Source organism: Diceros bicornis, chromosome 35, assembly GCF_020826845.1.
Source record: "Diceros bicornis minor isolate mBicDic1 chromosome 35, mDicBic1.mat.cur, whole genome shotgun sequence".
In the NCBI taxonomy this organism is placed as follows: Eukaryota; Metazoa; Chordata; class Mammalia; order Perissodactyla; family Rhinocerotidae; genus Diceros; species Diceros bicornis.
The window spans coordinates 347,368-364,429 of NC_080774.1; the positions used below are offsets into that span (position 1 = coordinate 347,368).

General features: G+C 48.1%; 1 protein-coding gene across 3 annotated transcripts in view; it reads left to right on the plus strand.

Annotated features, from left to right (window-relative positions):
- The window catches only part of CHFR (checkpoint with forkhead and ring finger domains), a 28,395-nt gene extending 11,333 nt beyond the window's left edge, over positions 1–17,062 (plus strand). For all 3 annotated transcript variants that reach the window (XM_058531120.1, XM_058531121.1, XM_058531122.1), the window contains 12 exons: positions 1,892–2,059; positions 3,697–3,856; positions 4,837–4,991; positions 5,083–5,245; positions 7,300–7,442; positions 8,671–8,787; positions 9,244–9,327; positions 10,133–10,203; positions 11,446–11,533; positions 13,913–14,020; positions 14,469–14,541; positions 15,842–17,062. In XM_058531120.1, the coding sequence (XP_058387103.1) occupies positions 1,892–2,059; positions 3,697–3,856; positions 4,837–4,991; positions 5,083–5,245; positions 7,300–7,442; positions 8,671–8,787; positions 9,244–9,327; positions 10,133–10,203; positions 11,446–11,533; positions 13,913–14,020; positions 14,469–14,541; positions 15,842–15,884 (1,373 nt within the window). In that variant the 3' untranslated portion in view covers positions 15,885–17,062. The remainder of the gene's footprint in view (positions 1–1,891; positions 2,060–3,696; positions 3,857–4,836; positions 4,992–5,082; positions 5,246–7,299; positions 7,443–8,670; positions 8,788–9,243; positions 9,328–10,132; positions 10,204–11,445; positions 11,534–13,912; positions 14,021–14,468; positions 14,542–15,841) is intronic.

Genomic DNA, 17,062 nt, shown 5'->3' on the forward strand with positions numbered 1-17,062 from the left:
GTGTTTTAACTCCAAAAGCAAAGGCAACAAAACCAAAAATAAACAAGTGGGACTTGTTTGGATGAGGCTTCTGCACAGCAAAGGAAACCATCAATAAAATGAAAAGGCAGCCTGTGGAATAGGAGAAAGTATTTGCAAATCATATATCTGATAAGGGGGTTAATATCCAAACTGTATGAAGAACTCATACAACTCAACAGCAAAAAACAATTTGATTAAAAAAACGGGCAGAAGATCTGAATAGACGTTTTTCCGAAGAAGACATACAGGTGGCCGACAGGTACATGAAAAGATGTTCAACGTCACTAATCATCAGGAAAATGCAAATCAAAACCACAGTATTATCACCTCATACCTGTTAGATGGCTATTATCAAAAAGTCAAAAGATAACAAATGCTGGTGAGGATGTGGAGAAAAGGGAACACTTGTGCATCTTTGCTGGGAGTTTTAATTGGTGCAGCCACTATGGAAAATAGTATGGAGGATCTTCAAAAAGTTAAAAATAAACTAGCATATGATCAGCAATCCCACTTCTCGATATATATCCAAAGGAAGTGAAATAACTATCTTGAAGAGACATCTGCACTCCCATGGTCACTGCAACTTATTCACAACAGCCAAGACATGGAAACAACCTAAGTGCCCATCGAAGGATGAATGCATAAAGGAAATGTGTGTGTGTGTGTGTGTGTGTGTGTGTGTATATATGTGTTATATAGTATGTATATGTATTATATACACACATGTACATACACGTACGGTGGAATATTCTGCTATAAAAGGGCAGTGCATTCATATATTACTTGTGTTATTTAAAAAAATAAAAACATAAACAGAAAAAAATATTGCTGTAAGCAAATTCTTCAAATGGAAAGATTAGCTCCCATTATGTAAACTTGGGGAAATGTTTCTATCTGAATGCCTAAGTGTATACATACTAACAAAATAACCATAGTTAATACTTCCCTGCTAAATGTGAGGTAGGGTACCAAGGGCTTTTTATAAGTTGGAAGTTAATTCTCACCACAGGCCTGCCGGGGAGGCACCATTATTATAATCTTCCTTCTGGAGTGAGAATGCCCACGGAAAGCAGCCCCTCAAGACCACAGCAGGAGTGAGCACCAGAGCCAGGAGCCAGCCCAGGAGGCTGCCTCTTCGCTTCCCTTAGTGTCTGAGCTCACTTGTTCCCAAACAGTTCTCACTTCTTTTTTTCAGCTGCTCTAGGCCAGTTTCTCCCTTTTTCAAAATAGTAACACCATATGAAGATTATAGACTAGATATCTATTATACTCTCATATTAATATAAACTAGGTTTTTGTTAAGATAAAAGTTATTGGCAAGTTTCCATACCTTTCTGCCAAGTTCATTTCAGTTTATGACTCAAGCTTCTTGCTTGTGTAGATCAGTACTTTACCTGCGGGTCACTCTCTCCCCTCCTTCCCTTTATCACACTCGCACTCGCCATTGCCATCTCCTGTCTGGTCTCCATCTCCTTGTAGTCTGCATCCTGCTGCTGCATCCCTCTTCTACGAGGTCTCTCCTTTACATGTACCTCCATGTTAACTCTGTCTAGAGCATAGTGCGTGTTACACGGTTACCAGTGTGTGACCAGCCCTGCGTTAGACTGATCCCCATCACAAACATCTCTGCCTCTTTTCCGTGAATGTGCTGCTTCCCCTAGCTCTACCGAGCACAACGATGGGCACAAATGCATTTGAGAAATGTGAGTTGAGTAAACGAGTATTTTTTAATAAGCATATATTATTCTTAAAGTAAGGCATCGTGGATTACCTGCACCTGGTTTGAATCAGTGACACATTACCCTCAATGCTCTCTCCTTCCAAGGTGGATAAATCAGAACCTCTCTTGTTTGTCCTTCCCCTCTCTCAGGCTCTGGAGATGCAGGCGTCTCCCCGAAAGGGTATGGTCCATCCATGGCAAGTGATGAAATCTCCAGCCTCCCTTCAGTTTTCCCAGACAGAGAGGGAGCATCCTTTTCTCTGTTGGAATCCCAGGATCAGGAGGATTTGGAGCCCATTAAGAAGAGGATGAAAGGAGGTCAGAGTCTCATGGTTCTGTGTACCCTTCACCCTCTTGTGAGTGCCTTGGGGCCCCAATGGGACTGTCTGATCTGCCCCCGATGGGGCCTCATCTTCTGCAAAAGCATGAGGACGTTGTCTCAGGCTGATGCCTGTGGTACTTAAGCATTTTCCGAATGGAAATCTGGGCCTTTTCTTTCCTGTTTGCATCATCGGGATCAAACTGTTTACTATCAGGATATGCTCCTGGTCTGGAAACAATGCATTCTGAATTGCCGCTCTGTCTTGATATGACAACCAATTTTTAAGACTATGTTATCTTTAAGTGATAGTTTGAACTTTCACATTAAAGGTGATTTAGAGAAAAACCTACACTTTAAAAGCCAAAGTTAAAAGATTGTAAAGAATATTTGGGAACGTTGTGGTAGGACAGTAGCTGGTCTGTAGGCCTGAGAGCAGCCTCAGATTGGCATGGTGTGACAGCAAGACTCCAGGAGGGGGCCCTCAGGGGAAGGAAACTAGATATCTGATGTATTGAGTGGAAAATTGAATCGATCGGCTTGGGGAGGGTGTGGAAGGAATCGTCAATAGGTACACAAAAAGATAAGCAAGCATAAAAATGAAGTGATTTTTAACTCCATCAAAAATGAAAAATTGTATAAGGAAGAAAACTTAACTCCAGTATACTATTTGTCTCAGCAGTGAATACTTCCTTAAGCATAACAACGTACATACAATATACTGAACCAACAGTTGTGTTACAGTAATATTAGGAAGGGGATCTGGGGGCAAAATCCTTTTCTGCCTTAATAGAGGTCAGGAGATGGTAGCATTCAAGGTCAGAAACACAGAAGAAACAGCTAAAAGACATGAGAGTAGTTTCCTCAGAGGATGGAGGTTGGCGGTGAGGAGAGGCTGGGGCAGTGGTCTGCTCCTTCTGTTTTCTTTTAAATCTTTGACTTTTTAAATTGTGTGCAAGTTGGGCCGTCCCCGTGGCTTAGCGGTTAAGTGCGCATGCTCCGCTGCTGGCGGCCCGGGTTCGGATCCCGGGCGTGCACCGACGCACCACTTCTCCGGCCATGCTGAGGCCGCGTCCCACATACAGCAACTAGAAGGATGTGCAGCTATGACATACAACAATCTGCTGGGGCTTTGAGGGGAAAAATAAATAAATAAAATCTTAAAAAAAAAAAATTGTGTGCAAGTATTTCTTTAATTGAAAATTAATCTATGATTAGCAACACATGAGCATTATAGGAAAATTAAAAGACGTCAGCAGAAGAAAAGAAAAAAAATGTTAAAGCTCCTGGTGACATCTGAGAGCCCATGCTTCCCAGCGCTTTCCTGTGTGTACATGAATCATGCTGTTTGTTTAAACAAAAATGACTTTATACACAAATACTCTTTGACAACTGGCCCTTATCTCTTAACCATGTATCCTAAATGTGCTTTTTGTCATTAACTATTCTAAAACAAAATTTAAGCATCCTGGAATATGAAGCTGATTTTGGGCCTTCTTAAAAATGCCCTTTAAAGTGCAAACACTTGTGAGAACTTTGTCTTCTGTCCACACGTTAAGACATTCGTAAGACAAAAAGACCGAGCATCTGTTCCTCCTTGTTTGTGACGGTCAGAACATGTCCCTTTCTCTCACAGACGGGGAGCCTGACCCAAACCTGCAGCTGTTGGTCGTGGGCCAGTGTAGAGACACCCATGCTGCCCTCGAGGATGTCAGCGCTGTGGCCATGAAGCCAGACAAGATGGAGGAGACGCTCACGTGCATCATCTGCCAGGACCTGCTGCACGACTGTGTGAGGTACACACGCTGCAGCGCGGGGAGCTGGCGGGGAGCGTCACGGGTAACTTGTCCAGTGGAGGGGCTGTGGGCTCTGGAGGAGGAGGCGCAGGTGAAGCAAGCTTCTGGATCATGTTTGGGGTTGAGTCTGCTGAGGTTACCGTTTTCATTTTACTTGGGTGCCAACTAGCCAAACACCTGGCGCCGGTGACTGAGGCTGTAAGAACCCCCAAGACCGACATGGGGATGGCCTTGATCGACAGGGGTCATGTCACGGTGACCACGTGGGCCACGGTGTGGCCCAGTCCACCTCAGATATAGATCAGGTGAACTGAACTGAGTTAAGGAAACGTAACAGTCAGCGTAGAACAAGTGTACCAGAATGAGGATCCCAGGAGTGGCCAGGGGAGCACTCTCTCAGTGCTTTTCTGTGGGAAGGTAAGAATTAGAGCCTGTCCGAATTTCAGCTGAAAAGCCAATCTTTCCTATACTCGGTGTCTCCCTTCCTCGTGTTCCTGAACTCACAGTCTGCTCTCTTGTCCCTCCTGGAACACAGGGTGCCTCGTGGCCTCTAGCTTCTTTTAATTAACAGGGACCCAGTTAAAGCAGTTTAGGTGGAATGCCGTGTTTTTGTGCGGGGACCATTTCTCAGGTGGGTTGTGCGAGGCAGGTGGCGTTCCCCATCTGTTAGCCGAGGACACAGACACTGCCTACAGTGGGCACCACATGAGGAGCACGGGCTCGAGGCCCCGCTGAGTCAAGAGGGCTCGGTGACCTGGGAGTTCGCTTGCTTTTCTGTTTTGTAACCAACCCTCAGCCTGAGCAAGGTCACGTCCTCTTCTGGGGAAAGAGGCAGCGTGACCCGGGGCCTCTACTTCTCATGCTCCTGGCAGGCTGTGCCCCACGTGCCCTGGCGTCTGGGGGCTGCTGCAGCTGGTGGGCAGATACTCTACCCTCGAGTGCCCCGAGGGGCCTCTGAAGACCTGTCCTTGTGCCCTCAGCCTGCAGCCCTGCATGCACACCTTCTGCGCGGCCTGCTACTCAGGCTGGATGGAGCGCTCTGCCCTGTGCCCCACCTGCCGCTGTCCGGTCGAACGGATCTGTAAAAACCACATCCTCAACAACCTGGTAGAGGCGTACCTTCTCCAGCACCCAGGCAAGTGGGGCAGCCTGCCCGGCACCGGGAGATGGAGGGATGTCTCCCCAGGGGCCCACCAGCCAGCAGAGCTGTGTTCTTTGAATTCCAGACAAGAGTCGCAGCGAGGAAGATGTGCGGAGCATGGCCGCCAGGAACAAGATCACTCAAGACATGCTGCAGCCCAAAGTCAGGAGGTCCTTCTCTGACGAGGAAGGGAGTTCGGAGGACCTGCTGGAGCTGTCAGATGTGGACAGTGAGTCCTCGGATGTTAGGTGAGCCTGCGCCTGGCTGGGAGTGGAGGAGGGACCTGGGTGGGCGGCACGAGGTCTGAGTCCGGGTTCTGCACTGAGCAGCCCAGTTCCTGGTGGTCTGGGCTCGCTTCTGATGGTTGGGTGGTGATATCGCCTGCCTTGAGTGTGGCAAGGGTGTGTGGGTGCTAAGGACAGCCACTGGCTCAGGTGACTGTGAGGGTATTCGCTGCCCTGCCTCCTCGGATACCCTTTTTTTTTCCAGGTATACATGGAACATTTATTCTTTTGTTTGTTGCTTATCTGTATCTTTTCCCAGTTTTATTGAGATACAATTGACATAGCACTACGTAGGTTTCAGGTGTACAGCATAATGACTTGACTTACATCCATTGTGAAATGATGACCACGATAGGCGATAATTTTCGGGCTCCTCATCAAGCTCCCTGACTCACTGGCTATGACAAACGTCACAATTATGATTTAACGTGTCCTTGTCCCACGTGAGCACACGTACTCTCTGTAGCTTATCTAGTGGCCATCAAGTCCTGCTGTGTAAGTTGCAGTATTTATCATTTGTCAGGATATTATTACAGAAAAGCCATGGTCACCTGGCTGAGAGGATGCGATTCTGGGAGACCTTAGTTCATCTGCCGTGGAATGCTGATGTTTCCTGACTTGGAAGTGTGGGGTCTGGATTTTGAGTCCAGGCCATGATATTTAAAAAGACAAAAAACAAAACCCCAAAATTTATTATTTGAGTTTCTTTTCACAAAATTTAGCAAGTAATGGTCACGCAAAAAGAAGAAAACCAAAAATCACTTCAGTGTGAACATCTTATTGTATATCCATCTGGCCATTCATACACAGTCATACATACTTTTTTTTTAATGAGGTGGAAAGTAATGTAAATAAATATTTTTATGAAGATGGAATTACACTGTATGTGTGATTTTGTACTATTTCCAATATTTTGAATTTAGAGACAATGCTGCAGTGCATATCCTGCGTTTATAGTTTTTTACTAATATCTCCAGTTATTTCATGGAGATAAGTAGATGGAAGTGGAACGCAGAGTCTGACCGGAGTCTGAAGCCTTGCTGGATTTGTGACTTCTGTGTCATCAGATGCTCCTCAGAAAGGTCCTAGTTGGCATTCAGGGGTGTGTGGAGGGGTTTCAGTGATTCCTGCCGACACGCGGTGTAACAGGAGAGGAAGGTCATCTTGTTCCCATTTACATGATGTTTTTCTGACGAATGAGGCTGAGCATCTTCACTGTTTTTGCTTTTTCTCGTCAGGTCTTACCCGTTCTTCCCTCCCTGGTTCCTGCTGTTGGCAGCAGGCCCGGGAAGGTGTTCTCTGACTGAGATGAGGGGAGGACACTGTGTTTGTCTTTCCTGTGGATTGTTTTTTTGCCATTGGCAGTGTTTGATAGCTCAGCTGAAGTGCATAAGACTAGGTGTGGTGCAGGGCTTCTGCCGCCAGTTGGAAAGCTCCCTGAGGACAGCAGCATTCAACCGTGGCTCGAGCTCTGACTCTAACAAAGGGAAGGATGTGCAGACATTTCCTGGGTGCCCAGGGTGACAGTCTTGAGTGCCCCGGGCAAGCTGAGTGCGCGTCTGGACATGGTTCACAGCTTGCCCAGCATTGAACCTCCGAGAGCACGTCCTGCCCAGTGTGGGGGCTAAGTGGCTGTGCTGCCCCAGGGGATGGCATCCCGAAGTGAAGGGCAGTCGGGAGATGTCTCAGGACCCCAGGAACAGCTGAAGGGTGTGAGGGCTCTGGAAACCCTAGGGAAGAGGGGAGCCGGGAGGTGGCAGGGAGCAGAGCCCTCTGCCTGCTGCTGTTCCAGGGTGAGCAGTGATGGGGTGCTAGGCGGGGACGCGCTGTCCTTCCCCTTTGCACCCACTGGGCAGCAGCAGCTGGTGCAGAGCTGAGGTGTGAGAAGGGGCCGCCCTGCTTGGGGATCTGGGTCTGCTCTCCTCGGGACTGGGGCATCCTCGCCACCACCCACACCCGTGAGAGCAGGTGTCCCCCGACTCCTGCACACTCCAGGTCTGCCTTTGCTTTCCCTGCAGCCAGCCATACGTCGTGTGCCGACAATGCCCTGAGTACCGGAGGCAAGCGGGGCAGCCCCTTCCCTGCCCAGGGCCCGGCGGTGAGCCAGGGGCACCGCAGGCCCTGGGGGACACACCGTCCACATCTGCCAGCGTCACGACAGGTGAGACAGCCGCGCCTTCCGTGCTGTTGCTCTGCTGTGCCCATTCGGGATGCCGGCTGCCATTTCTGCTGGCCTCTCTGGCTCCTCCCTGCTCTCCTGTCCTGCCTCAGGTAGTCCCCCCACCTCTTGTAGCTTGTTACTTCTCATAATCTGTTTTGGGCTAAAAAACAGATAATTAACTTGATCACTTTTGGGCGTCCGCTCCTGGACACCCCTGGGGATTCAGTCCTGATTCTAACACTTGGCCCCCCAGCCCTCTGCTTCAGGCAGTTGGCATCACCAGGGGTGCTTGCCAAAGCCAAAACAACCATCACACATGGGCGCTCAGATGAAAGACTGGCCTCTTTCCTGCGACGGGTCGTGGTGTTCCCAGAACTGTGAGCTCTGTCACTGCCCTTTTCCAATGGGTGAGTCCTCAGTGCCATCAAGACAGGGAGAGTGGACATGTGCAATCTGTGTTTTCAGCCCTGGCCATTCTGTGGTTTGTGGCCCCACAAGGGCCCGGCCTCTTAGCCACTGTCTGCTTGAGCCTGTCACAAGGCCACTGACCCAGGACTGTGACCCAGAGCCACGTTCTTTACCATCTGCCATGACGCCATGCCACGGCTCTCTAGGTGGCTTCCTGTAGGCCCCATGGATGGGGCTGGGCAGCGCAGCACTTGGCCAGCTCCTGACTCTGCCACTCACCAGGCAGGCTCTGTCATGTGCAGGGTGCAGATGAAAGTCCCCATGGGGACGGGGCCTGTAGCAACTGTGCGTGCATAGACAGAGCCTACCGGGTGGTCAGTGTGTCCAGGGGCCAGGCCACGTGGACACAGCTCCTGGGGCGGGGTCAGCCAGTCTTACCCTCCAGGCCTGTCATGTATTTATTTGGAGGAGGCTGAGATTAAATATGGTACTTGCTTTATTGTTTTATGGTGTGTGCTTTATGGCCTGCCCTTAATTAATAGGAAATGGTAGAAAACTTTTAAGTAATCTTTGAAATCTTGATACAACTACCAAACTGGAAGATAACTCTGGCTATTTTTCAGTCTGTTTAAACTCCTTAGTTTAAATGGTAGGCTGTGATTTGGCATTTAGGAGAATAGGACTGAGTTCTCTCTGGGTTTTCTCGTAGGTCTGTCTCTCCTCGTGTGTACTTTGTAGCTGCCCTCTAGATGTGGGTCTAATCTGCTCTTTCTGCCTGTGTCCTGACATGTGCCGCCTAAACACCCTGGCTGTTCCACAGCCCAGGATTACGTGTGTGCCCTGCAAGGAAGCCACGCCATATGTACCTGCTGCTTCCAGCCCATGCCCGACCGAAGGGCGGAGCGCGAGCAGAACCCCCGCATCGCCCCCCAGCAGTGTAAGTCAGGGTGTGGGTGCACGCTGCCTGCCTGAGCAACCTCCCCGCCACGGTGCCTCTCCTGTATGTCCTTCCAGGCTCAGGTTTCAGTGTTGTTGACTTTTGTGTATGGTTTGAAGTGAGGGTGCAGGTCTGGTCTTTCATCCACATAATCAGTTGTCCCTGCGTGATCGTATGGAATAATCCATCTTTTTCCACCAATTGATAACGCTGACCCCGTCACACACCGAGTTTCCATAATGGGTGGTTCTCCTTCTGAAGTCCACTTCTGACATCTGTCCCATCGGGGCCACAGTAGTTCTGTGTGTCACTCTTAAATCTAAGTGGATGGAATATGATGCTGTGGTTCACAGTTCTTGGATTACTATTGGAATCGAGCCTGTCATTTACTTAATGCTTATTTGAATTTCTTCCTCCCTGAAATGCCTGCCTGGTGGCTGTGCTCTGTGTCCACAGGTGCTGTCTGCCTGCAGCCCTTCTGCCACCTGTACTGGGGCTGTGCCCGGACTGGCTGCCTCGGCTGCCTGGCCCCGTTCTGTGGTAATGCTGGCTCTTCAGCAGACTCACTTCGGCCTTTGCATGTTTTCTTGCTGCAGTTGAGGGTGGTGACGGGGTGGGATGGCCTGCAGTGCGCCCGAGAAGTGGGAGGCCACTGTTGGTCACCACAAATTAACTACCTTTTCCTGACTTTTCATTCTGCATATGTTTGCCATGTAGAAATGTCAGTCCCTGTTAGCTCAAAACCAAGCAATAGCAGAGCACTTGGGGGACGCCGAGTTCAAAATGAGGAGGGGTTATTTATGCACAAGGAACACCACCACTAAAAACACACAGTCTGGCTCAGTGTTCAGACTTCACAATGACAGACCAGGCGCTGAGGCAACTTGGAGAACTATCTGTTTCAGGAGGGAGTGGAACAGAAGTCATTTTACTTGTTCTCTGTTTAAAGTAGTATTTTAGGGGGCTGGCCCAGTGGTGCAGTGGTTAAGTTCAGCGCGCTCTGTTTTCAGTGCCCTGGGGTTCGCAGGTTTAGATCTTGGGCACAGACCTATACCACTCATCAAGCCATGCTATGGGGGCATCCCATATACAAAATAGAGGAAGATTGGCAGAGATGTTAGCTCAGGGCCACTCTTCCTTAAGCAAAAAGAGGAAGATTGGCAACAGGTGTTAGCTCAGGGCCTCTCTTCCTTACCAAAAAAAAAAAAAAGGTAGTATTTTATCATGGAACTTTTTATTCTCTCTAGACTCTATAATGAAGGAAATTTAGTTGTCTTAACTGTTGGATGAACGATGCTTTCATCAAGTGTATAAACAGATAACATTGCTTTCTCCATCCCGACAGAACTCAACCTGGGCGACAGGTGTCTGGACGGGGTGCTGAGCAACAACAGCTACGAGTCGGACATCCTGAAGGTACCAGGCTTCTCGTGCAGATGTGGGTTAGGCACAGCCAGGAGGAGGCTCCCCAGAACTCCTCAGTTCCCCCAATGACTCTCCGCATTTTCTGACTATCGCTGCCAGAGTTTCTGCACGCCATTGGTGTATGTCTGTTTTTCCCCATATTCCAAAAATAGGTACTTCCTTTATGCCCATCATGCCATGAATCCACAGGAATTGCTTCCCACAGCTCCAACTCCTGCTTGCCCCATGCAGAGGGTTTCTGGGGCCGGGGCAAGGGCCAGGCCAGCCCTTGGGTGGAACCAGGGCCTTCTCTCTGGCTGTCTTCCTTTCTGGCCATTTTCCATTCCATGTTTCAGGAAACTAGCCCGGCTCCTGGAATTTCAGTGTTTAATATGCACATCAGTCTCTTGCCAAGAATCTTCCTTCACCCCATTTATGTGCCACATTACACACACAAGACGGAGGGTCTTTTCGCCTGCGTGGCATACTCCTCAACACTACTGTACTCTGGTTAGATGTCCACATGGCACTTCTTGTAGGTTTGCACAAAAGGAGCCAAGCAGCTTCGTGTGTCTGAAGGGCAGAGCTCGAGTCCAGACCCTCGGCTTCCTTGTCATGTGGCCATGGGCCTGTTGCTGCACTGTGGCCGCTGCGGCCAAGGTTGGATATCTCACCACTCCTATGCTAGTAGTGTCTTTGCAGAATTTTAGAGAGAATGTGGTAACTCTTACACTCAAGATTCTAAAGCTAGCCTGCCTTTTGAGGCTCCAAAGAAGCATCTGGGACAAGAATCGTTGTGTGTACTAGTTTGTGAATGTGGTGCCATGTCAGTCCTGGGCATCCTGGTCCACATGCCTCTTCAAGCATCCTGGTCCATGGGGCTGTCTCGGCCGCCCTGGTCCTTGGGCTGTCCCGGGCATCCTGGTCCATGAGGCTGTGCCGGATGTCACGGTCCACAAGGCTGTCCTGGCCGTCCTGGACCATGGGCTGTCTTGGGTGTCCTAAGCCATGGTCTTGGAAGAAGGCCCCCTACAACTGCACGCATTGCACGCCCTGGGCTGCCCTCTGCAAATGCCCGCCACGTTCAGGTTGGCTATGCTTTGGCTTCACCCACCCTCAAGGGCCTTTTATGGAATGTTTACCCCTCTTATCATTGTCTTGTCTTGACATTTTCTATGTCTGACATATATCTTGTCATAGTGTTTCTTTCTCCAAGCTAGTATTTCTTCTATCGCTTTTGTTTCCCCATCGCAGAATTACTTGGCAACCAGGGGTTTGACGTGGAAGAACATGCTGACTGAAAGTCTCGTGGCTCTGCAGAGGGGAGTGTTTTTACTGTCTGGTGAGCTCCATTGCACTTGCTTTCCCCCTCTGGGATGGTGGTGCGTTTCCAGGGGTGCCTTTTCCTCCTATAACACAGTAAAACCTGCCAGGCCACGCCTTGGCAGTACCACCTATCTGCTTTCCCACATTCACAACTTCAACTTCTGCCCACCCTGGCAGAGACAGACAGAACAGTCCTCATCCTTTTGGAATTTTTTTAAAAGTTGGGTTTGAGCCCACATGACATATTCCAGGATCTTTTCTCCACAGGGGAGGGAGAGGGCACATCTGGAGAGACCTTGGCTCCACCGCTTCTCAGCGTTGAGATCTTGGGCCTGGTGTTCCCAAACCCTCAGGGTCCCCATTGGCCTGTTGCTCCGTGTGTTGGTGACTTGGTGAAGGCTCACCCGCTCTCCCAGGGACACCCAGTGTGTTGTGACATGTGATTTTTGTCACAGTGGGAGGCTGCAGAAAAACCAGCAAGCGACTTTTTTTCTAAGACATAAATTATTATGAAAGACTTGAGAGGTTTGCTGGGAATCCTTCCAAGGTGTTTCTGTCTCATGGACACGTCCCATTGAGTGTCTTAGGCGCTGGGGCAGCTCTGTGGGGTTGCCCAAATCTGTCAGCTGGGTCTTAACTCGTTTTGCTTTTTAATGGCTCACTGCTTTTATAAGAATGAGATGGCTCACAAAGAAAATGCGAGTGGTACAGGGAAGTATGACGGATAAAGTAAAAACCATCGGAAATCCCAGCACCTAAAGATAAACCCATGATGATGTTTTCATGACCACCCTTCTAAGCACATACACTCCTGTGTGTACATAATGTTCATGAGTGAAATCCTACCATATATGCTGTTTTATAACCTACAGTTCACTCAACAATGTATCTGGGACCGTTTCTGTGTCAATAAAAGTCTATACCTTGATTTTAATTGTTTAGTACTCTAACATCAGTTTATTCAGCCAATTCACTAGTGAAGGATATTTAAGTTACTTCCAGCTTTTCATTATGTGAGACAACACTGCACCTGTTGAGCTGCAGCATTGTAGATTTGAAAAATTGTCCCCTTAGAGTAAATAAATAGGGTTGTTGGACAGTGGTACACACAGTTGAGACTTTGTCATGGGAACAGTACTCCCCAAGGATATGCCTCATGGTGTGAGGGCCAGCATCCCCCTGAGCCCATCAGCCCTGCATTTGCCTTTTAGGTCTTGTAAATATGAACAAGGCAGGGCTGGCCCCATGGCCTAGCGGTTAAGTATGTGCACTCCACTACTGGCAGCTGGGTTCGGATCCCGGGTGCACACCGATGCACCACTTCTCCAGCCGTGCTGAGGCCGCGTCCCACATACAGCAACTAGAAGGATGTGCAGCTATGACGTAATACAACTATCTACTGGGGCTTTGGGGAAAAAAAGGAGGAGGACGGGCAATAGATGTTAGCTCAGAGCCGGTCTTCCTCAGCAAAAACAAAAGAGGAGGATTGGCATGGATGTTAGCTCAGGGCTGATCTTCGTCACAAAAACAAAAAATGAAAGAGGCAAACAGTGTATATATACTGTTTTATCTGCCCATGTTTGATTATTAACAAAATTGAAGATCTTGTTGTTTTATGGGTCATTTGCTTGTCTGTGACCCTGGCCTATATTTATATTAGGGTTTTTAGATTTGAGGGGATGGATTTGGATGGTATCTTGGTTAATTAAGGGTACAACACTTGTCATTTGTGTTGCAAATACATTTTCCACCAGTTCATTAGTAGTTCACTTTTGTTGTATGTGTCCCATTGTGATGCTTAAATTGTAGGCAGTTAATTTTACAAATCTCTTCCTATGTGCCATGTAGTTTTCGTGACATACTTAGAAATACCTCAAGAGAAAAATAATATTCATCCTTCTAAGTACTTTTGTTTTTTTATGCAGGTTCTTTTTTTTTTTTTTTAATTTTATTTATTTATTTTTTCCCCCAAAGCCCCAGTAGATAGTTGTATGTCATAGATGCACATCCTTCTAGTTGCTGTACGTGGGACGCGGCCTCAGCATGGCTGGAGAAGCGGTGCTTCGGTGTGCGCCCGGGATCCGAACCTGGGCCGCCAGCAGTGGAGCGTGTACACTTAACTGCTAAGCCACGGGGCCGGCCCCTTAGTACTTTTTTTGATTTTTAAAAATATTTGAATTTTTTTAATCCAAGTGGAATTATTTTGCTGTAAGGAAATAAATTGGTATCTTGACTGGTTTTGTTCTTGTTTTTCAAACATCTAGCCCATTGTGTCTTGCCCATTTATGAGTCAATACGTTAGTTTCCCACTAGTTTGCTAGGCCATGTCTGTCCTGCCGTGCTGGAAACATGAGGCTGCCTGATGACTGCCTGTGCCCCTGTGTGCTCCTTCCAGATTACAGGATCACCGGGAACACCGTGCTGTGTTACTGCTGCGGCCTGCGCAGCTTCCGAGAGCTGACCTACCAGTATCGGCAGAACATTCCTGCTTCCGAGTTGCCAGGTAAGGTCCCCCCCAACTCGATTCTGTTTGGATTGGCTTCTACACTCCTTCCTATTAGATAGTCAGTCTGTTTGGGCCTTTGCTCTGTGTCTACATCATCGAGGAGACAGCTGGGCAGACAGCCTGCACGAGGGCTGCCCTTATTTCAGGGCCATTGTCTGATGTTAGCTCAGCTCTGGGCCTGTCTGCCGTGACACGAGTTTCTAAAACAAGATGCACAAGAACATCCTATAGACAACTGGAGTCATCTTACTTCTAAACTAGTTTTTATTTAAACATTTTTTTCCTTTTCTGAAATCTTGGGACAGTCCAGGGAAACTAGATATAAAGCGTGACAAAATGCCATGCATTTCAGCTAGTTTCGTTCTGGGTCTCTACTTAAATTCACTCAGCTGAGTGTGTAAGTGTGATATATGTATTACACATATGTAATTTTTTCTCTTCCTAGTGGCTGTAACGTCCCGTCCTGATTGCTACTGGGGCCGCAACTGCCGCACCCAGGTGAAGGCCCACCACGCAATGTGAGTGAGTCGCGCCCTGACGGGTGGGGGCAGGACTGTCAGTGAGGGTCCTGACGCTAGGAGAGGGAGCGGAAGTAGTCCTGCAGTAATCAGTCCCTCCTTTTCCTAACAGGAAAGTGATTTTTTAAGTGTTTTGGCCAAGTTGATATCTCAGCTTTTAGGGATGTCCATGAAATAGTCAACGATCTACTGATAAACATACTAATTTAGCCGTTATGCATCTATAAAGTCACATGGTGTATAGAATAGCATTATCATTTAGAAATTCTGCTCTTCTGTTATCTCATTTCATGAAACATTTGCACGCAAATGTCCGCCTCTATCTTGCACCTCCGTGTCTCCAGAGCATAGCCAGTCATTCCCAGCCGACGCATTCGAGGTTTAGCACTTTCCGAATCAGTGGCTGCAGTCAATGAGAACTTCCTTCCGGAGCCATGGGCCCCGTGCACGTGCCGCTGTGCACCGGGTCTGTGTTTAGTGCTGTGAATGAGTGTCTGTGATCACTCTAACTGGGTCACTCTCACTGGGTGTTTCCCACAGGGTCTTTAAAGGCCGCTTCATGGTGACATCCACATTGCGACGTCAGGTTGTCTGCTGGAGTAAGCTCACCTCCGCTTTTAAACCATAGGTGAAGTGATCGTATAAATCAGTCTCTTGGATTGATGCTGTTTGAAGCTACTCTAATCCTCAGTCATTTGTCGTTTAAATTAAAGTAACTGAGAGGATGCCCTTAGTGCAAGAGGCATGGTGAGGAGTCAGGAAAAGGCCACTCCTTCCAAGGAATGAGTCTGTGGAATAAAAACCCTGCTTTGTATCTGAGCATAAACAGTGGTGGGAGAGACAATTGTATTATTATAAGATAAGAGATTTTACCAGTAACTGGCTAACCTTTCTTAATAAAAACATGGGTAACGCTAGCAGAGGCATACCTGTCTTCCTCCAGGGATGCCCTGCTCTTCGTGGAGAGGTGGGTGGCAGTGCTGTCACCCAGTGGGCATGTCCATCAGCCCTGTGGAGTGGTTCATGGCACCAGGAGGATGCTGAGAAGGCGCAGCTTTAAGTCTTCTCTAAGAAAATTACCTAAGATGTTCAGCTTTTATTTTAAATTTAAAAAGGAAAAAAGAAGGCTGCCTTTGGGGGTTAGTTTCTTTGATGGTATTAAAAATATGCCTCTGTGAGCCCCCACGTGTGCACACAGTTGATTTCTCATGTCGTTCTTTCAGGATGCAATTTCAGAATTGGTTTATTTGAATGCTTCTCTGATGCCCTCTTGTGTAATTTGACTCTTTTCTCCCTGCAGGAAATTCAATCATATCTGTGAACAGACAAGGTTCAAGAACTAACGTCCAGGGAGGCACCGAGACGGCTTGGGAGTGTCAGGGGTCAATGACAGCGTGATTCGGAAAATACCGAATATAAACATTTTAAGGGCATTTCCCAGTCCCCCTCAGGGGACACTGGGGTCTCTGTGTCCTGCACTCTAGTGTGACTTTCTTTGGTGGGACAAGACCCTCTTAGTGAGACCCCCAGCAGTCTGGGTGGCACAACCTGTCCTCTGAGCCCTGGGCTGCTTGGAGCGCCTTGGCCGAAAGAACAGCCGACAGCCGTCCCCTCCTGTTGAGATGATGAGGTGCAGGTTTGCTCTTTGTCCCTTTCCCACAACTGTGGTTAAAACGGATGTCTCTCTTCAAGAAAATCTTCGTGGGAAGAAAAGGAAACTTTGTCAGAAACATTCTCTTGTTTAGGAAAAGGGAGCAACAGTTCAAGCCCAGGCTGTGCAGAGTGCCATGCCTCGGGAAAGCCACAGCATCTTGTATGTTTTTATTCTAATAGGTTTGGTGCTTATCTTCTAATAAGATTTAAATATCACAGACTGTAGCACAAATAATATAATTTATAATTTGCAAATTGACTAAAATTGGGGATAGTATGGTTTTTGAAAGGATATATGTTTCTGTTTATTAAAAAGAAGTCATCAGATGTCCAGACTGCTAACCGTAGACCCCCAACATTAAGAGTGCGGCCCCCTCCCAGGCAGGCGATAAGTTGGGTCGCCGCCATCCTGAGCCTGCCGTGGAGCAAAGCGTTGGTCCCTGCTGCAGGCCCTGCCGAGCTGTCCATGTTCTTTATTCTTCCACGTGAGGCCGTGGGCTGTGCACGGGCCAAGGTATGGGGGCACAGGTTGGCCCTGGTGGCGCCCCCCCACCAGCAGCCCCTTCCTGTGGAGATCGCGAGGGGCCTTTGCTTCTGCTAGTCCTTGCCTTTTCCTCCTGCATTGGGGTTGCCGTGTCATCTGGAATAATACTTGAAATTTTGTTCTTTGTAAAAAAAGAAAAAAGTTTTTTATCTTTTGTTGAAATCACCTGTTATGTTTGTTTGCAAAACGGTAACTTTTTGCTTCTTCTCAGGAATAGGATTTTCAACTATTGAATTGCTCTTGATACAGACTCTGAGAAGCAGCACTCTGTTTGTGGAAGAAGCTCCTTCCTGCGTCCTAATAAACAAGCCGTGTCTGTTTCTC